We start from the raw sequence: 21,931 nt of genomic DNA on the forward strand, positions 1-21,931 counted from the left end.
CATTTAGAATATTATAGGTACTTGAGTACTTACTCGGTGGGCATTAAGTATATTATAAGTAGGCATTAAAAATATTGTAAGTAGACGTTAAGGATATGGTAAGTAGGCTAGTAGGCTAAGTTTCTCGATAGGCATTAAGAATATCGTAAGTAGGCATTTTAAATACTTTTTCGATGGGCATTAAGTATATTGTAAGTAGGCATTAAGGATAATGTAAATAGGCATTAAGAATACAGTAAGTGAACATTAAGATTTAATGGGTTGGCCTGACAAACGTTTCTTAAAGAGACGGTTTCTTAGAAGATCAGCTGATGAGAATAAAGGGGACCACGGGCCAATAAGCCCAATGCAATGCATCTCAGTGGCACAAAAAACTAGCCCATTCATACCGTTGGCATATGTTATTGCATTTTTTAATACTAAATGGATGACTACAAAATGTATGATGAAATCTTTTAAAAATACATTTTTTCTGAAATTTATTTTAGAAATAAGCTTGAAGGCAAAATAATTTGGAAACTTAATTTCTGTTAAGTTTAGGTAATATTTGTTTCAATATCACGAGTTCATACTTGAGTAATGTCATTGCCTGAGACAACAAAATATAGTGCAAGTGAAAACGATTTTAAACAATTGAACCCATTTACATAATTTCTTGCACAAAGATCATTCTAACAACAAAAAGTTTTTTTATTCATAATAACAATTTAAACCATCGTCATCTCCCAACATCACCTCATCTTCATTTAAATACCAAAAGTGATGCATTTAATTTCTCATATATAAAAAAATAACTTCTTCCGCCTTCTCTAATTTTAAATTTATTAATTATTTCCAAAACAAAAGGCCAAAATCATAAAATAGAGTTGATCTATCATGACCAAAGATAAGTCCAACACAAGGAGGAATAATCATTTGTCATTATACCCATCATATTCCCTTTTCATCTTTAAGGAAAGCATCAAATTTCATTCATATTTTTCAATATTTCCCATTATTAATTTCCAAACCAAAAAGCATAAAGTAAAAAAAAAAAAAAAAAAAAAAAAAGAAAAGAGAGATAAGGATGGCATTTCAATATTTGAACCAAATCTATGCCTTACCTACTTTACCCAAACAATCATCCCTTAGAATCACTCCAAGAATCAAATAACAAATAACCCTTATTAAAATTATTAATTTTCCTCTCTTTTTATGGAAAATCTAAACCCCAAAACCAGAAATTTAGAACTTTACACAAGTCTAGGATTATATGATGCATCAGAAAAACCCCCGAAAATAGTGTCAATCATAGGCTCAATTCTTGAAAGAAACATTCAAAAGAATGAGAAATTGTTGAAGAAATGGAGAAGTAAAGATAGGGTGACAATATTTCATGGTTCGAGAGCTCCTACGATGGACATTCCACAATACTTGGAGCGTATATACAAGTATTCCAAATGCAGTTCTTCTTGTTTTGTTGTAGCTTATATATACTTGGATAGGTTTATTCAAGCTACTAATTGTTATCTTACTTCTCTCAATGCTCATCGTCTCCTCATTGCTTCTGTTCTTGTGGCTACCAAGTTTATTGAAGATGTGTAAGTACAATCTCTGCTCTTATTTTGTTTTGTAAGCTAACTCAACCAAATGTTTAAGCCGATGGTTGAGGTCTCAGAATATGTTATGTACTCTAACACGACTCTTCACAGAGAGCCCTTTGGGCTAAAAGTGTGAATTCAGCACAGTCCCTCCATATACGTGGTGTTAAATATTCCACTTTAAATAAGGGTTGGTTGAGATTCGAATCCGTGGCCTCTTGTCAAGTTTGCTCTGATACAGGAATCAACTTAACCAAAAACTTAAGTTGATGGTTGAAGCCCTAATGTTATATATTCTAACAGTATTGCATTGATTTACAATAGAGTATATATAAAGATCCCAATAAGCTAGTTTAGCTAAGTCAAATCATTGACATTATCAGAAGTCAACATAATATTAGATAGAAAATCTTATTCATCCCCGTTGAAGCTATATATATATATATATATATGAATGATTTTGTATTGCATCCATACGTCTAACGTACTGGCTTTCATAAAGGATATGATAGCTTAAGTTTTTGATTGAGTTGATTTATTCGCAATTTATTAGGTCTTATATGCAACTTTTTGTTTCCTAGTCTCATAAAATAGAATATATATATATATATATATTTGATAGCACTGTGTATCTAAAAATTTTAAGTTGAAGGTATAATTTTAAAATATTTAATTATTAAAATTTTAAATAACATGCAAAATACATAAAACATAAATGTTGGAATCGAGAGAAAATCTTGAAATTTCTTATATTTGACCATCTGATTATTAAAATTAATGGTGATTTTCATCTACTATAGTATTTCCTGAAATAGCATTTATTTTTATGTGTCCACTTACTTAAATTTTAAAAAAAAAATAAAAAAAAATAGTAGAAGTATACATCACATATTTCTGGATGGGGTACATTGCAACCCCATGGAGCACTACCAGGTTTGCTGCGTCAAAAGAAGAAAACGCAATTAAGAGCATTTATAAAGGTTGTCAAAGGTGATAAGACAGTATTAATTGAGTGGGGCAAGGTGGATGGAGTTATAATACGGGAGGGTAAGAAATACGTTTTTCTACGGCCTACGCTGCAATTTTGGTATAACAAGTAGTACCGGGAAAGATTGGTCTAAATCACAATTTAAATCAGACTAAATTATTGTTTTATTTTTCAGCTATTTTTGTGATAGACGACCTTAAAATAAGAAATTTATATTCTTATTTTCTTTTTAATTTGTATTATTTAAGCTATTTAGTCCATATAGTTAATGCATTTTTCGAAGAGATAGTCTTTCATAACAATTTGTGTTTTTTTTATCTATAGTCTAAATAGTTTGGTTCAATTTTTTCAAATAGAATATGGTTTTCAGTTTGATTCTAGTTCTTTACTTTTTAATTTAGACCAAGCCAAAAATTATACTATGATCAAAAACTTTAAACATTTTATTTTTTAAAATAAATTGCTATCTAGATTTTTCAAGATACAGTTTTTTATGATAATATATACTTGACTTATGTTGGTGTGATCAATTAATCACAAAGTATTATATTTGGTGATTATACGTGCTAAATATTTGCATAAACAAATAGATTAATGATTTAGAAAAATTTAAAAATCAAAAAATTACAGACTAAAGAACGGTCCAGTTCGGTACAATCTAGAATTTAAATGGTCTAATTTGATTAAAAAATTTTCATATCATGATTTTGGTCTAGTTTAATTTTAGTGTCAGACCGATCAAATCAAATCATATGCACCTCTAACAACAATTAACAAGTGTTTAATTTCATACCAATTGTATCAACCTATTTAAAAATAATTAACTTGTTTACTCTCGATTTCTGGAAACAATATAATTCAAGAAAAATAAAAAATAATGTCGATGTTTATAATTCTGTATAGATGCTATTACTGTTATGCTTTATCCATAGAAAACATCTATTGTGCATACGCCAAGCAAAAGCTGAACCGATCTATTAGCTCCACCTGAACCTAATTTGAAATAAGTGGGTTTGGGTTGAGACTTTTGACCCAATTAATTAAACGGATCAATGTAATCTGATCTGTTTATTAAATGTGTTAGGTTCAAGTCAAAATTTAAACCTAAAACAAACCTATATAACCCATTCAATTTAACGACTTATTTCGAGTTAAATCAATAATTATAACCTAAACTTAATTCATTTAATATTTTCTTATTTTTCATAGTAAATACAAAATAAACACCTTAAAAACAAAAAGTTGAAAATTATAGCCTAAAGGAATTTGATGTAATCAATGTTAAAAAAAAACTCTTTACTCCTCTCTTTGAGAGGGACATATATGGTTTGTCCGTATCTTTCAGGAAAAAAAAAATAAATAAATAAAATAAAATAAAATAAACTCATCCGGACCCTGCCTTGTACGGGATACTAGGAGTGTCCTTTACCTTTATCTTTACCAATGTTAAAACCACAAAATGAAAACAAAAAACTTTAAGTGCGTTAAGTGGGTCAAAATCAGATCGACCTGATCTGTTGCAAGTGGGGTCAAAATGGGTCAAGATTGTGATTTTTGACCCAATCAACTAAATGAGTTGGGTTTGGGTCAAGGGGTTCTGACCTGTTTATATATGAGCTGAACCCGAACACGAACCCGACCCAATTTGATATGTTGACAGGCCTAATTGTACACTTATCTCTCATACTCTTCAAATTATTCTTAAATAATATAGTTACCACAACATATATATATATATATATATATATATATATATATATATATATATATATATATATATATATATATATATATATATTTCAAACCCACTCTCAATTTGCAAAAGACCCAACATCTCCAAATTTGCAGTTGCAATTCTCAATAATGTACATTTATTAGAGTGTTTCTATAAACACTATTTGTGGCATGGTAAGAAACATGATAAAAAAAGAGTTTGGAAATAATGCAGGGGTTACAACAACGCACATTTTGCCAAAATAGGGGGCGTAAACATAGCAGAAATGAACAAGTTAGAGTTAAAGCTTTTATGCAGCCTCAGCTACAGGCTTCATGTCACAGTCGAGACGTTCGATCAATATTGTCTAGAGTTGAACAGGACAAATATTGCTGGTTCTGGTTCTGGTAGCGAGAGAAGGAACTGCCAAATTGAGCGAGCGACTCAAGTCTGTAGTCTCAGAGGTAGCTGGCTCAAGAAGAATGAGTCTAAATGCAATCCTAAATTTGTTGGGTATACTTGTGGAGCCTTATAACTGGCTACTACCATATTTACTCTTGTAATGTCCCAAAAAGTACGGGATATGCGACATACAAAAGAGGATATAAAGAGTTAATGATTTTTAATTTCCACTCATAAACAAACGTTTATATATATTTTCTATATACTTGAATCACAAATTCTTTCAAGAGACGGTTTCTTTAAGAGACCACCTTTAATTGGATCAGTCCTACAGAAAATTATAGTGTAAAAATAGGAATTAAATTTTAATAAACTGAGTCTGAGAGACGATCTCTCAGGAGACCAACTGTGCTTGAATTCCAAGGCCAAGACATATCGTAAAAATAAAATCATAAATATAGATGTGAGTGTGGCCAGTAAATTACGTGATACTTTACCCTCCACCCAAACAAAAATAGACACAATGACAAGATGAGAAAAACATTTTTGTTATGCTACAAGCCTACAACTGTTTTTTACTCGTCATTAAATAGCTCTCAATTAGACTAAAGTTTGAAGGGGTCAAATATATACAACCTCAGCCTCATCAGTAATAACTAATAATAAAGAAATTATTTCCGATTAACCCAAAATTGAAAACATTATCTCAACATTAATAAGAAGTTTTCTTGATTTAATGAGATGTTTTTGGTATGGTGGAGCCTTATCGGTGAATTGATGGTTAAAAGCTTTAACCAATGTTACTTGCTTGTTAAGTATCATTTTAATGCTTTTAATTTTACTACATTTTAAGTTTTAATTTTACTTTTCATATATTATCGTATTTTCATACACAAAGTCATTTTGCTCTTTATTACATTAACATTTTTCTTTCAATCACTTACGAAGTTTTTGACAAAATAATTTATTGGGCAATTTTAGCTTATTTTGATACAAATTGAGGGTTGATTGATCAAGCTAACCAATGCCAATGTTTGGTAAACTAGTAGGTTTGAAACAGCTTGTTATGAATAAGCTATTTTTGAACAAACTGCTCATAACGAGTTTAAAATTAGCTGATCAAACTAGTTAATAATATCAACTAGTCTAATCAGCCATTATAATCAGCTATCAACCGTTTGTTAAACACCTCTTCTTTGTTTTATATTTCAATTGCAAATTAATAACAGATTTGACTACCTTTCCTACTTTAAAGTTGATTAGACCACCCCACTTATGTCCGATAGTTAATTATTATTGAATGGGATTAGTCAACAAGATGCAATCAAACTATTTTAAAACAGCACGCTTAACTAGTTGAGCATGCTACAACTACAACTACAACACATCTATAATCATGACTTTAGATTAAAAGTTTAAAACCAATTTATTCGCTATAAAAACATATATCTACAGATGCTAATATATGTAGTTATTAAATTGATAAGAGCTTTATTACGTGAAAGTATTGACTCAGATACATTAAGCACATTTTAACAAATATTATCGACATTTAAATTTGTTCTAGATCAGCCCCTAAGAAAAAGTTTGGACTACATAGTTGGGCATGAGGCTTGCATGATACAAAACCTTAACATTAACTAAGTAATATCAAAAAGATAAATGGCAATCAAACATTATAAATTTTGTCAACTTAAATCATTGCTGCTTAACAATGTAAAACTAATAATTGGCAAAATTTTTATTGCACATACTGTGCACATAATCACTAATAAAACCACTATACACTACCATAAAAACCTTGCATTTGAGATACAAACCTGAAAGCCCAAACTTCGGTGTGCGCGTCTCCAATGAACGACACAAGGCGGGTACCCATACTAGGAACAAATATGGCAGGGAGGAAATGAACTTTTCTTAGTTGGAATTCTTCCTTGCTGCATAAATACGGTAAGCTGCCAATCCGGCAAGGGCGGCAACTGCTCCAACTGTCAAAATAAAGCACCAGAATTAGAGAAATGCATTTGTGCAACGAAATAAGCAGGTGTCTGCTCATGCTTTAGCCAATGGTTTCACAAGGCCGATTAAAAATATTATAAGCAAATTAAGTCTAACAAGCCACAAGGAAAATCGCAAATTCCAGAAATATTCTGATGCCTCCGTTTGTGAGATGCTAAAGAGACCGCATAATGTCTTTTCTCAATGGTACTTAAGATGTCAAATAATTATGTCAAGCTTTTTTAATGCTTCTCCTATGACTACTAGTTACAGGGGAAAAAATCAGCAATATCCACTATACAGTACACTCAAAGATCATAAAATTCGAACTACAGAATATACAAGGCAGAAAAACTGTTTTAAAAAGACTCCTTGCTCCCAAATCCCAATTATAATTGCAAAATTAACAGAAATATATTGGCATTTAAAAGTCAAAGTTCACCTGCAAGAAAGCCTGCCTTAAAACCCTTTTAAAAAGCTAATGTGCTACATGTATCTAAAATTTTCTAGTAAAAAGGAAAGAATGTTATCATAGCTGATGTTCTCCTAGAAAGTGTTGAGCGCAAGAGCTTTTGAAGAATAAATTCAAGAAAAGTTTACGGCTCAAGACTGGAAAAGTCCTCGTCAATGCAGAAATAACAATATAACGATGCAAGCTTTATGGATTTGAAATACCTGAAACAAAAGTAACAGAACTTTTGACGAGACGATGGTATTGCTTTCTGCTTCGTCCAACTTCAGTCTCAGGAATGCTCAAATGAGGACGCTCTGCTGAACTCACAATTCTACAGAATATGTTGTTGAAGTCCCCCAACTTGGCACTGATAGGCACTGGGGCATCAATACCCATATCTTGGCTAACCTGAAGGAAAAAATTTATATTGATTCTTTCTTTAGTTATAAAGAGAACTAACATAACACACTCCTGCAGTCCTGCTTTCCCAAAATGTTTAATATGAAAAGATGTAGATTTTCTAATACCCCCAACCCTCAATATTAGAAGACAGAAACAGATTCACTACAAGTTTGTCAAAGCAGCATACAATATGCCCACCAAATTTGCATAGACACCTTCGTACAGATTTTTTATTAAAAAACATCCTTTGCAAAAACATCAGGGATTCAAACCCTGCAAAAAGTAATGGTAGTATACCTACTAAAGCACTTGTTTTTTCTGTCCATTTTCAGTTTCAGAAAGTTTCTCTCCACCACTTCCAATTTTATGAAGATTTGGAAATTGCTCTAATAATTGACAAAGTAACCACAATTAAGGGAAACAGATAGTTCTTATAAGTAATAACATTATTGGATCTCGTTTTTGATTCTTAGCAGTAACTTTTACAAATAGTAGGTCATACGGTAAGACAGACTCACAGTACTTCACAAAATTGATTACTTCAGTACCTCCGGGCTCCAAATAAACTTGTACTTTTATGAAGCCTACATAATTTCCCTAATACTTTTTAGAATGATGATTTGAATTGATTCCCGTACTGGTACCAAATACTACCACTTCACCTCTAGCAGATATAATAAAATACATCAGAAAACAAGGTTGAATTATGGATTTTAAATTCATTCACTCTATGGCATAATTACCCGCATCAACATTTCCAAAGCAAACAATACAAATGCAAACAGGTGAATATAACAGCACTAAAGCAGAAAAACTGGCCGAGATCACAGCAAATAATCTTGATACACTTACTACTCTACCCAACCAACATAGATACAAAACATAAAACAAGGAAGTTAATGTGCAAGAAATAGAAAGACAAATACCCGAGTTGAATCATGGATAGCCATAGGATATGGATCCATATCATCTTTAGCGGCCACAATAAGAGAAGGCACCTCATACCCAGTATCTTCTCCATGGCCAGCAACCTCTACCAGCAATTCAGCAGTCTTTTTCCACGATAATTCGTCAGAACTGTGATTAAAATGCCTCTCATTACTCACAAGTATACAAACAAAAATGGTTACCAAAATCTAGTCAGTCAATTCATCTCTTCTTTGTAGTAGACAATCTAGATGCAAGATTATATTCCATACTTGTACCCAAAAGATCTAGAATGGTAATTCTTCACACATTTTTAATTTCTTGAGCAAAAACAGTAACCAATAACAAAAAAAACATACAACAAGCTAGAGCAAACTGATTTTCTACGTTAAGCCCCACAATTAACGAAATTTAATACTTGATTTTTATCAACTGCTAAAAACATCATGTACTATAATACAATATCATCAATTCATCAAATCAAGGAGAATAAGTATGTCTGAACTTTAAAGTAGACAATTGACTTGTACACTAAATTCTTCCGGTCATGGCAAATTGAAAGAAAAGCCCTCACCAAAAAAGCAGCTAGGAAAACTAGTTACTAACATAATAAATAAATTCCACCAATCCATGAAGGGTATTAATATCAAAAACTAGGTACTAACAGCTACGAATAGTGGCTTTATGATTAGGGTCCACAATTTTCATCACTAACTATGCATTAGTGATTTGTGAATCTGGTAAAGGAGGTGAACATAAGGTATAGAAAGAATATCATAATTCATAGCCACAATTGCTAAACATAACTTGCTCAAATCCTACTACTTCCACATAATGAGTTAGTGTCTGATACACACGATATGCATACAACAAGCTCCACACCTCACATAAATGTTTTAGCACAAACCTAGATTATCAAACAAAGTAAGGCAAAACATCCTCCCATATAGGCCTTGTTCTCATATTCTGAAACTGTCTTATGCTCACCATGTGTTGTGAAGCAATACATCAATCTCTTTAACCAATTGAAGTCCGACACATGAGACACTTTCTTTGACAAATCCTGCCTAAAAAATTATCAACAACCGTAGCAGTCAAGTAATAAAACTTTCCCACCAAGGCCCTTTTATCCATTTCATTTACTACACGGAAGTTAACCCTGTTGAGTAAGATGTTTAATATCCTGTACTTTCTCTTTTATAAGCTCCACTGTCATTAATTGAGGAACGAAATGGAACTATATAAACTTAAGCAAGGAAAAGAAAAGGGTTTAAAGTTATACTTTCGATTCAACTAAACCACAATAGGAGTCTAGAGCTCATGGAATATTGTTAAGCACAACTGAATTGAACACGAGAAAAGTTTGGGATAGATTTCGACTCAAATTGTTTAGTCCAAAATTTTTCAATCGAATTACAATGGATTTTGACTCAAATTGTTTAGTTTAGTAAGGTTTTGATCACATGGGGTGCACATATACGATTTGAATGTGTTGCATGACAATCAGTTTGTAAAGAAAAAGAATTCCACAAAACATAACCAGTTCGAAGCACATTGCAGCAGAACATGACTACATTTTGTCAGACGCAAAATGGATCCAAGATTATAAAGCAACAAGCTCCTTCATAAAAATAATGTACACGCACCTGTCATATACAAAAATCGCTATGTCACAAGCAGCTAAAGATTCTTTTGCCGAAAGTATGCTCTTAATTTTATCTTCAGGTATCTCTCTCAAAATAAGAAACTTCTTGACTCCCTGCCAAAAAAGACTGGAATTTAAACATAACCATAGTCCATAAACATGTAATAGTTTCTTTCTTTCCTTTTTCTCATTTTTTTAGAAAAAAAAATAATAATTTAAAGTATCCGATATAAGCCCTAAACAAGTAAACTAAAACTCCTTCACCAAAATAAAGGCATCATAACCAGAACTAATATACTCAATATTTAATACTATTTTGACCATTTATTTTGTTTTGTTACAAAAAAAAATTGCAAAGAAAAGAGACATTTTTTCCATATTTAATACAATTTTGTAGAATTCCTAAAATATGATTGTATTGTAAAAAGCATCAACCAAAAATGACTTTGTGTCTGTTTCAGTGATTAATAGCCCTGCAAGAGATAACGTAATACCAAGAAACACCTTCCCTTGTGCTACACCTATCAAAAGAACTTTACAAATTCATGCTCCTATTTGCTCCAACATCAAAGTCAAATTTCACAACCCATTGAAGGGAGTAGGGACCACAGAATAAACTGAATAACAAATACAACCAGAAAGGAAACAAAAATAACTCACTGCAGAAACAACCTACTCAATCATGCATGATTTTGTACACACTAGAAACATGATAAATAAATTCCCAAAGTAAAGCACATACTTCGAGCAATATTAAAGCCTCAAAAAAGTCCATTGAAGCCTAGCAAAGCAAGGTTTTGCCTCTCAAGATCTATCACACTCCTGCCTGCCTTATGCACCACAAAGAACCAACCCAATCAGGCTACAAATTTCAATGATGCAGGATTCCTTATTCCTATGCAAACCAGCCAATTTACATCTTTCCTTTCAACTTATGCCAATGAAATTACCCAGAAAGGGAGTACATTCATCCTGAACAACAGACCCAAGCCTTCAATATGAAAAAAAAAAGGAAAAAATGATATTAACAATAACCTTTCAACCATCGCTATGAATAATCCCACTTTTGAATTATTTTTTAATACTTCAACCTTTGCCCTTAGTTTGCTATTAGGATAACCTTTTATTTTATAATAACTCAACATTTGCCCTTAGTTTGATATCAACATACCATATTAGTATGGTGACAGCAAACTAAGGGCAAAGGTTGCTTTATTAAAAAGTAATTCAAAACTGGGATTATTCAGAGCGGATGGGTGAAAGGTTGGATTATTAATATAAATTTTCCAAAAGAAAAAAAGCAAAAGTTTAACTGGTCGTAGTACCCCTTCAATCATGTTCAACGTCTTCACAACAAAAGGCTATTTTCACTTACAACAGAAGCCTAAATCACTAATTATCCGATTCAAAACAAAAAATAATCACAAAAGACTCTATTTTTCTAAATCATAAGCAAATCTAAATATATTTGTACCAAAATATCTAGAAAAATCAAAAAAGAAAAATTTTCATCTTTAGGAATTAAGCCTTTTAAAATCCCAACTTTGCATTAGTATGTTAAATTTCCACCTTTGCATTACTTATATCATGATTGATGTCCTGGGTAAGTTTTTTTTTTTTTTGTTCGGGAGTAAGGCTAAGAATCCCCCACATGGGGTAGGAGAAACTAATCCCCTCATCTAGAGTTTGAGAATCGAACTCTTGTCATAAGGTTGAAAGGCACAACCTTCAACTATTAGATCAAACCATGATTCTCTTTAGGGCAATTTTTTTTTCATTTTCATTGTTTAATTACACATCTTTTCGTTTTCAGCCACTAAATATCTACTCAATGATTATGTTCAAAAACTAATTTTATGAATAATAAATTAGAAGCATTTGGTTTGAAAGATGAAACTCCATTCACTTCATTTGGTAACTTAATTGATGCAATTTTTGAGCATAAACATTTGGTAGAAGTTGGGTTAAAAAGGGAATTTTTGTCAAGATTGTAGGCGGGAATTACCGGATCATCAATACTATTGGAAATCTATATTAGCAACCCATAAAATATGATTTGAAGACGAAGAAAGAAAGACAAGAAAGTGGGAATTCAATTTATGGACTATTTCAAGCCAAATTATGTCAGGAACCCAAAAATGCTTATTTGCAAGTTATTTTCAATCGATAAAGAATAAGAGGGGAGAAAAAGACAAAAGCAAACTTAACATGCAAAATAGCATATGAAAACTGAGAGATTATTGACGATTAAGGGTATTGATTAAGAGCAAAATAAGTTGGAATATCTAAAGGCTCGAATACCAGTATCATGCATAGGTAGTTTCTTTATTACTCCCTTCATGATCTATTCTCAATTAACAAATTTTCCATTGAATATGAGGAAAGATTATTAGAAAATTTCATGCACCATTGCTATAAGGTTTTGCAGAGAAAATCATATAGAAAGGGGTGGGAAAATTTTATTTTTAAATTTCCACTTTTTTTTGCTTCAACTTTATAGACATTTTTTTAAAAAAAAAATATCATATTATTTCAACCAAGTGGACTAATAGGACATGACATGTGGACCGAAAGTTGTACGACGTAACCTAGGAGTACTTTAGTGGAATAAATAATACAAAGATAGGATTTATATATACGGTTGAAAGGTGGGATTTTTCTTTTAAAATTTGCAATAGTTTATCCATATTGATGAAAATAATTCCAAAACCATTCTTCCTCCAATGATGTAATTTCACGAGATTTAGAAGACATAACAATATAAGGAAGTATTAGACCATCATCAAGCCAACAAAACCACAGTAACCATTGTTCACTCAACCAAAATAAATTTCTATCATGATTAAAGAACTATTTTGTATCATCAAAGGAATCCCTTCTAAAAATTATTTTTCTTACCCAAGAACTATAAACAAAAATAATCACAAGCCGGAAACTAATTGATGATATTACCATTATCATAGGAGAGTAGCTATTTCAGCAACATGAAATTATCTTGCATGTATTAGCATAGGAATATCATAGCAAAAAAGAACCAAGTAGAAACAGAATAACCCTTCTATTGTAATTGGCCAACACAACAGCGCGCTTTTTAAAACTAAGCCGGTTAAAAGCAATCATGTTATTAGATATGCATGATACGAACAAGTGTAAACTCTTGCAATCAAAGTTAAAAGGGACGACTAACCCTGGGCCCTTCTACGACATTAACAGCATATCGCTCTTCAGCATTTGCACCATACTTTTCAGAGAAGCGTCTGCATTTGGAAAATGAGTTAACTAGGAGAATGCTAAAACACATTCATATTTCCAACTGTTTAAGTCATACATAGAATTAATTAACAGATAATTCTTCCAGACTTTATTACTTGCAACATTTCTACAAAATTGCCGAAGCTTTTTAGGTGTAAATTTAGAATCAAACAGAATAGAAAAAATATAACATTATATGTGGTCCAGCTGAAGAGCTAACAATAAAAAATGCTACAATAGTCATAATTTTAATATAATGCACATGCAATTATAGATAACAAGACAAACCTTCCCAAAAAAGCATCCAACAATGCTGATTTACCGGCCTTTTTTGGTCCAAAGACAAAACATTGGTAAACATTTCTCTCTGATTGCCGCTTCTTGCGATCTGTACGCCGCCTTCTAGTCAAACGAATAGCCGAAGCAGCATCCCCATTATACATTATATACTTCAAATACTCCACACTCTTAGCTGGCTCCAGAAAGGTCATAAGAGCCCACTGCAGATAACATAGAACACATATGCAACCAGGCATCATAATCGATAAAGCTACGTTCGGGCTTGTTTGGTAGCTTCTAGGTTAGCTTTTAGTGGCTTGACTTTAGTCAATACATTGCTTTTGGAAAGATGTTTTGTAGTAGTTTATATCTTTTACGGTTATGTTTTGCAAATGCTGATAAAACTAGATTATATTACAAATGCTTTTAAAAACACATTTTAATAGTCACACATAGAGATGGTCATGGTTCCAGGACCCTGATGGACCCGCCCCGCACCCGCCACTTTTTTAAGGCTCTGGGTCTTATTTTTTGAGAACCGTTGGATCCGGGTCGGATTTGGATCTAAAAATTAAATAACGGGTCTGGGTTCGAATCCTGACCCTCGAACCCGGACCCGGATCCAAACCCAGTTGTTTTATATTAATTCTCGAATTTATGGCTATGAGTATATTATTGTCAAACCCTACAAACTTCTCAATCTCTCTCTTACAATCACGCCGTCCCCATCCTTGTTCCCACTCATTCCCAAAACCCAAACCCTAAAAACTTTGACCTTTTCATTCTTGTGTAGTTTTGCTTCTTCAATTCTTCTTCATGGTCACGTTCGTCTTCTTCAGTTCTTCCTCACAAGACTTTTTGGATGGAATTCAAGCATGAGAATTCCATGGCTTAAGTTTATTTTATTTAAGTTTATTTTGTTTCACTTAAGTACTTATTATGAGTGTATAAAACTTGTCTCCATATAGCTATGCTTGTTTGTATGATTATGGAAAATAGATTTTGTGGCTCACGACTTCATACAGTTGTGCTTGGTTGTTATTGCTTATTGTCATATATAAAAATACCTAGAAATTAAATATTTGAAAGTTGATTGTCATATAATGTTTAATGTGATGTTTTTGCTTGAGATTTTTAGACAAAAAACTCTTAATTGTTTGGAATTTCACTGATGATCATATAAACATACCTAGACTCATTAAGGACCCTAGACCCATCAGATCTAAAGGGTCTAGATTTGGGTCCGAAAATTTTAGAACCTTAGGGTTCGGATCCGAGTCTGGATCCATTAAAAATAAATGGGTCTGGGTCCGGGTCTAGCTAGACTCGCTCCAGACTCGCCCCATGACCATCCCTAGACTCACATACTACTTCAAATATCAATTTTGACAAATAACCACTATCTACGAGTTCAATAATATGGTATAGGACAAACAGGAAGCTCACCCGAAAGACTAGCCTATTAGGTCACGGCCCACAATAATTTCATATTCCAACCGATGTGGGACAAGTCTCATACCATGCAATGGACTATAACAATCGACCCCCCCATAAGGCCAACATCCTCGTTAGGTCACGGTTGCATTGGGTCACGGTTAGGTTGGGTCACGACTGGCTAATCTGGGTCAACCAATCCGCAAGCCACCCACTCTACCAGCCACCCTTATTATAGGATCAATAGGAGAGCTCACCCAAAAGACTAGCCTATTAAGTGAGAGAGCTCGTTTGCCTATAAACCCCACACCAATTGCATTTTACAACTGATGTGGGACAAGTCCCATACCTTGTAATAGACCATAACAATCGACCCCCCATAAGGCCAACGTCCTCGTTGGGTCACTGTTGCATTGAGTCACGGTTACGTTAGGTCACGACTGGCTCTTCCACGCCACCCACTCCGCAAGCCATCCACTCTGCAGGCCACACACTCCGAGTTTAATTCTGATACCATTGTTATAGGACAAACTGAAAAGCTCACTCAAACGACTAGCCTATTAGGTGAGAGAGCTCATTTGCCTATGAACCCCACATCAATTGCATTTCACAACTAATGTGGGACAAGTCTCATACCTTGCAATGGGCCATAACATAATAACACCTATTCGTACAACTAACAACTACACCGCAGCTACTTCTACAACTACTTTTGTCTAATAGACCCTCTAAATGGTAGTAAACAAAAAAGAAAATTGCAAACACTACTACATCATATTGTGTTAACATGGTATTGCGATAGAATGGTTGAAAAATCATAACATTTTCCCATGGTAACTAAAAGGAGAAATGAGGGACCACAAATATCATGCTTACACCTTTCTCATGCAAGGGCAACCCTGGAATAAATTTATACAACCAGAAGGGATGTATTACCACCAGAAACATGAAGTAAATGAACAGAAAATAGCATCAAATAATCAATCATTGCAACTAAGTTGAGACCAGTCGCCCAAAAACAAATAGAATCTCCTTTTTTATTCTATCAAATGCTGAAAGAAAATGGACTATACAACCTCAATAAAAACTAAAAAGGCAGGCATAATGATTTTGCGAAACTTACAATCTTAACAACGAATCATTAATGCCAAAAAATAAATATCAACAATAGGTCATAAAATACTCAAGAAGACATACCTTGGATAAAAACCCATCCATTGTTAAACCTCCCAATGCAGTTGTTGGTGCAGCCCCTAAGTATGGACCTTTGCTCCAAGGACTAAATCATTAAAACAAGAAACATGTATACCTTAGTTTTATAAAGCTCGAGGTGCACCAAGGCTCAAAAGATCCTTAGAGCCCAAGCGCAAATGGGTGAAGGCACGAACTTTTTGTAAGTAAGGCTCACTTTTTCGCGGAAGCTTAAAAATCAATTTTAAAACATATATAATCCTTCAAACAAAATGATCATATTTTAGTATCAACAAGCTTGAAAACATTCATCATCCCTGCGGTAACACCACTTTAGCGCATAACTATTATAATAAAATATGAAGAATTCACAAAGTTGTTTTCTTCTTCTTCGTATGCTTTTTGTTTTTCTTAAAGAAGCAACGACGTTTCAACATCATATCCAAGTAAATTTGGGTTTCGAGTTTCATTTCTTTTCAAACAAACAAGCATAAGTTAATTACCCAGAAACACGGAGGCGCACAGAGAGCAACACGTGAAGCGCATCAAGGCACCCAAGGCGCCCGAGGCATTTTCAACCAAGCTACAGCTTAAGGCGCACAAGCCGCAAAGCGAAGCGCATTTTTTGAAGTTAAGGGTGTTAGTAATATAGATAAGACACAACCAAACAAAAAATTAGAAAACAAGGCCATACACAAAAAAAATTAGGAAACAAGGCCATACCAATCTGGTGCTGTAGAAAAAAGATCATCCAAATCGGCAGAGCGTATAGCACCATCCTACCATGAAACGTATTAATCCATATAAGCAATTGTAAAAAATACAACTCAACCCAACTAATAAAAGATGCAAATCAAAGAGCAACATATTTAAGGAAAACAGTTAGTAAAGGATAGATACGATGGATATTAAGAGACGGAAACTACTATACAAACTTAGGATTCGATGTATAGGCAAAATTATGTAGCTGAACAACACTAAATCACTTGCTATTCAAACCGCTTCAAGGATTACAATAAAAAGACAAGAAACACTACTGTTGCATGATTGTACAAACATGTAAATCCATTACAACAGAAGAAATAAGAAATAGACAAACTTACATTATCATTGTCATACATACTGAAGATTCCTCTCAAGAATTCTACAGCATCAAGTGTCAGCTCCACACCCTAAATATTTTAAATATTTTAAATCAACAAGCCACCTTTAGAGATACGACAAGAACAAGGAAAGCAACAGACCATCAATGGCGTGATGTATTGATTACTTCCATCATAGCATTCATATAAAAACTAAAAAAATCATGGTATCAAACAGCAAAACTGTGGTTAAACTTTAAACCATACTAACCAAGGAACAAAATATAAACTTTGCAATGAACAACATACTATGGTCCAAGATTAGGAAGGAATTAAATCTAGATACTTCCTTACAGAAGTTCTCTGAAAATGGAGCCCTAAATTTTCTTATTTGAGATTATTATTATTTTGACATAAGCACTAAAGCACATACAACAAAAAGGCACGACCAATCTAGACTTAACTTGGTTACCATAAATAATTCCAAATATCTCGTGTTGCTTTCACGCAAAACAACAGGTAGGGTTCTCAAATGAATTAATGAGATCCCCATTTCAACGTAAACAGCTCAAATAGCATACCATGTAACATAAATTTGTTTTATGATAGTCCCAGTCCAGTCTAGATAGCTTGAAAAACACACCTTTAACATTACTTTGCTAATGAGGTTTCCATTTCAATCAGCATATCTCAAAAGTATAACTTTCAATGTAAATCTGCTAATAATGTGAGGTACCACCCTGACTCTGCTATGAATTAGCTAAGAGGGGTGCACTGGAAATAACTTTATACTGTAGTTAGTAGTAAAAGTTTACAGAAGGCGGTTGGGGGTTTTATAGTGAGAAATAAAGATAAATCACTTCAGAGGAAAAGGCATGAACATGAAGTTAAAGGAATCTCATAAAAGAATAAAATGCTTGTGTCTTAAATAGAAGAATCAAGGAAAGTAGATGTCAAAATTTGGGAGTTCATTTCTCTTTAGTATTATGTCTTTATGCTTTCAATCTTCTGCATGTACATAATTCTTGAATAGAGTTTTACTATTCTCAACAAAAACTTGCTTTCTTCATCACTCCATTCTTTCATGATTATGTCAATTTAAACACACACATGGCAACAAGCCAATAATACAAGCACATTGTCAAGATGCAACAATGATGACAGTGAAGTGACATGAACAAGGCCTATACAAGGAGTGGGAGACAACAAATGTATGGTTCTGCAGCTTTTAGCCAACACAAAAAAGAAGAAAGTGAGTTGACCTGGTCCGGGGCTTGTTTAAATGAAGGTGGAAGGAAATCTTCATCAAGCCTGATTTCATTATTATATCCAAACTTACGCAAGACAGTCCATGTCGTCTCCAACCTCCCTTTTTCGATGAAAAGGGCATGAAGAAATAAAAATCCTCTCAAAGTGAGACCACGACCATTTACTCCTTCAGGCAATTTTTCTTCCACGACCCTCTTAACACCTGTTATTTCTGATGGTTGGAGAGGAGCATTAAAGCACTTAACCTGTTTACAGATAACATATATAGTCATACAGTAGTCAGAAATCATACTGGACATCATTAAAAGAACCTGCAACTAGCAAAATTCAATATTCTGAAAGCAACAAGTTACAATATTATGATACCCATAGAGTTATTACAATTCTATACACAAACCTGGAAATCATTCAACTCTGCATCACTTAGCGCACCGTCCTTGTCATGGTCGCACAATATAAATATGCGTTTCAGCGCCCTGACACATTGTGGTCTCAATGTCTGAGTCTCTTGATCAAACAATGGTGCTGTGGGGTGAAGTACAGCTTTTTGGGCATAATAAAATACCTCTGGAATCTGCAACAAGTCATACTCATAAAAGTCCAGTACAAAAACTGTCTCTACCATCCCAAAAAAATAACAGATAATCAAATTAAACATTCAACATTCTCCACCAAGATACAAAGGTCAAGACAAATGACAAATCAAGGCAGTTAGAGACTATCAAGTATGATGTCAACAAAAAACTTAAAATTCATAGAAAAATTTCCGCACACGGCGAGATTGCAGGAGAAATGTTTTTAGTTTTGAAATGAAATGTATAAATCAGAAGGAAACTTCCTTTTTCGGGCAGGCTTAAGACTCTTTCTGGCAGGTATCTCTTTTGATAAAGATATTGACTCTGAGTTTTGTTGAATTTTTCAGTGATAGATATCAAAAGTATCACACATAGACAGCGGACTGGTGGAAATGAGATTGACAAACTCAAAACTCAAAAGGTAATGGCAAAGTTAATTTACCTGTATATGTCTGGATGCAGAACATTCTATACAAGTCTCAATCTCACGAAAATTTTGCATGATTGGATACATCACCTGCTCCAGACTGCTTTGCTGCTCCTCATCCCTCAAATCTAACTTGCAACCCACAACTATAACAGGGACTCTAACCTGATCATGCATATTTACTCCTCAAATGAAAATTGAAGTCAAGCTGAAGATGACACCATTTATATATAAACACATGTATATAACTCATGTATCACATTATCAATTAATCCAGCGGTGGCCATTCATACAGAACTGAAAATTGTCCCTGTAATGTAGTTTGCCTCTATATTAAACTTCAATCGAACAGGTTTCCCCGAACATGAAGGAGTTGTGCCAAAAGTTTGAGTATGGGAAATACAAAGAAATACATGTCTAATTAAATTGTACCAGGAAAAAAAAGAGCAAGTTTAATACAATAAAGAATCCACACCCTACATTAACTAACATTGTAATGTTGTGACTTTGATCTAATAGATATGCACAAAGTTTGTAAAACCTATAAAATCAGATAACATGAAGATTAATTATTGAAACTAAATAATTAATCATCATTATTGTGCGTCACATTCAGTAAAAAAAACACCATATCACAAGGTTAAGGTTTCATATCTAACCTTTCAGGTGAAAGCTTTCAAAACCACATAATAGCATTCTAATATGTGGAATGTATCAGATATTATTGTACTGCTTATGACAATTTATTTATCTAATTCTTAAAGGGTCATTTATGATAGTGAATTTTGTCACCTGATACAACCAATAAGTAAAAACTTTTGTCGAAGGAACTTCATACTTCTAATTTAGTGAACAACTTCATATACTTCTCTAATACTACCTTTGGTTTTAATAGTTGCAATACTTGTTTAGTAGCCACAAACTAGTTATCAAGCAATACACTTTATAGTAGCCACTAGTAATCAGTAATAACGCGTGTAAAAAAAACATAATTAAGTTGCATCTTGTTTGATTTGTATCGATGCATATTTTTAAAATATTTAATTTTTTATAATAATATTTTCTAAGCATGAGTAACAAGAAACTATTAAAAATACATTAAATAGCTGAAAACAAAAGGTGTTCCAACTATTAAAAAACAAGAGGTATACCAAAAAATAAACATAGCATGACAAAAAACTCATCACATAAAAGGTGAAGGCGGCAGCACCTGTAATCGACGTAGCTCAGGAAGCCAATAAGTACTCAAACGATCAAGAGTCTCCGGACGATCACACGCGTAAGTTAGCACAACAACATCAGCACGCTTCATCTCCTCCCCGACTTTATTCCTCAGTTCAACACTGATCAAAACCAACACCAAAACTCCTCATAAAAACCCAATCAATTAAAACTACATTAAACCCCAAACTAATAACCTTCAAAATAAAGTTCTAAATCAGAACCATACAAACAACAGCTCACTAGCTTAAAAAATTAAAAATAAAAACAGCAACAAATGCATGAAAAAGAAGGGTTTGGTATACCTAGATGAAGTGTCGATGATAGTAATAGAAACACGATCAGGAAACATATCGTCAGGAAGACGAGAAGGCGGCAAAACCGGAGAAACATTGGTCGGAAAATTTTCGGAAACCGCGGTAAGAATCAAGCTGGATTTACCAGTAGCAGGATCACCAGCAACAACGATTCGGATGTCATTTTTGTTGCCACTTGAAGATTTTGCCATGAATACTATCTGTTAAAAGAAAACAAAGAAAAAGTCAAAAATTAATTAGAGAAGAAGGAAAGACATAGTACAAGATTCTAGAAAATAAAGAAGAAATTACGATTTGGTTATGGAGTTCGGGGAGTATGGGAAGACGTGCCGGGAGAAGATTAATTGTTGGAAGAGAAAGAGGAAGAAGAACCCTAGTTCTATTTGGGTTATTCAAATTGGAATATTGCTGAGTAGATGCGGAAAACAGGATGGGAGAAGAAAGATTCAAGAATCAAGATGGATAGAATCAGCAATGGCAGCTAAGTATTTATCCTTCAAAATTTCTTATGCTTCTCCAACTTGTCCAAAATAATGCCCCACTAATCATTTATGTCCAATTGGTATTTGGATTGTTCCACATTGTTGTAGAATAAAATGTTGATATTACTTGTACTTGAAAAAGAAAGGTTGATTGTAGTATGGGCTTATACACCTTATATATACAATATCCACTTCTCTTCATTTTGACATATTAATGCTCAAAATATTTAAAATTATGATGATACAAATTAAGACGATAACAACTAATTTATGGCCCTTTGTTTGTTCGACT

At 33.3% G+C, this 21,931-nt stretch overlaps 2 protein-coding genes across 2 annotated transcripts; one reads left to right on the forward strand and one right to left on the reverse strand.

Annotated features, from left to right (window-relative positions):
- The first annotated feature begins 1,030 nt into the window (after positions 1 to 1,030).
- On the forward strand, positions 1,031 to 5,635 carry LOC130828078 (cyclin-P3-1). Its single transcript, XM_057693871.1, has 2 exons — positions 1,031 to 1,580; positions 4,517 to 5,635. Exons 1-2 carry the CDS (start codon positions 1,195 to 1,197, stop codon positions 4,815 to 4,817), a joined length of 687 nt encoding a protein of 228 aa, XP_057549854.1. The 5' UTR covers positions 1,031 to 1,194; the 3' UTR covers positions 4,818 to 5,635.
- Positions 5,636 to 6,150: 515 nt separating this feature from the next.
- LOC130828076 (mitochondrial Rho GTPase 1-like) lies at positions 6,151 to 21,669 on the reverse strand. Its single transcript, XM_057693870.1, has 15 exons — positions 21,449 to 21,669; positions 21,146 to 21,357; positions 20,830 to 20,962; positions 19,635 to 19,784; positions 19,015 to 19,191; positions 18,611 to 18,862; positions 17,370 to 17,438; positions 16,990 to 17,045; positions 16,273 to 16,354; positions 13,651 to 13,862; positions 13,298 to 13,367; positions 10,112 to 10,224; positions 8,465 to 8,615; positions 7,358 to 7,544; positions 6,151 to 6,672 (listed from the first exon to the last, which is right to left on the reverse strand). The coding sequence occupies exons 2-15, from the start codon at positions 21,346 to 21,348 to the stop codon at positions 6,602 to 6,604; spliced, it is 1,926 nt and encodes a 641-aa protein (XP_057549853.1). The 5' UTR covers positions 21,349 to 21,357; positions 21,449 to 21,669; the 3' UTR covers positions 6,151 to 6,601.
- Positions 21,670 to 21,931: the final 262 nt, after the last annotated feature.

The sequence above is a fragment of the Amaranthus tricolor genome, chromosome 12 (genome assembly GCF_026212465.1).
Source record: "Amaranthus tricolor cultivar Red isolate AtriRed21 chromosome 12, ASM2621246v1, whole genome shotgun sequence".
Classification (NCBI taxonomy): Eukaryota; Viridiplantae; Streptophyta; class Magnoliopsida; order Caryophyllales; family Amaranthaceae; genus Amaranthus; species Amaranthus tricolor.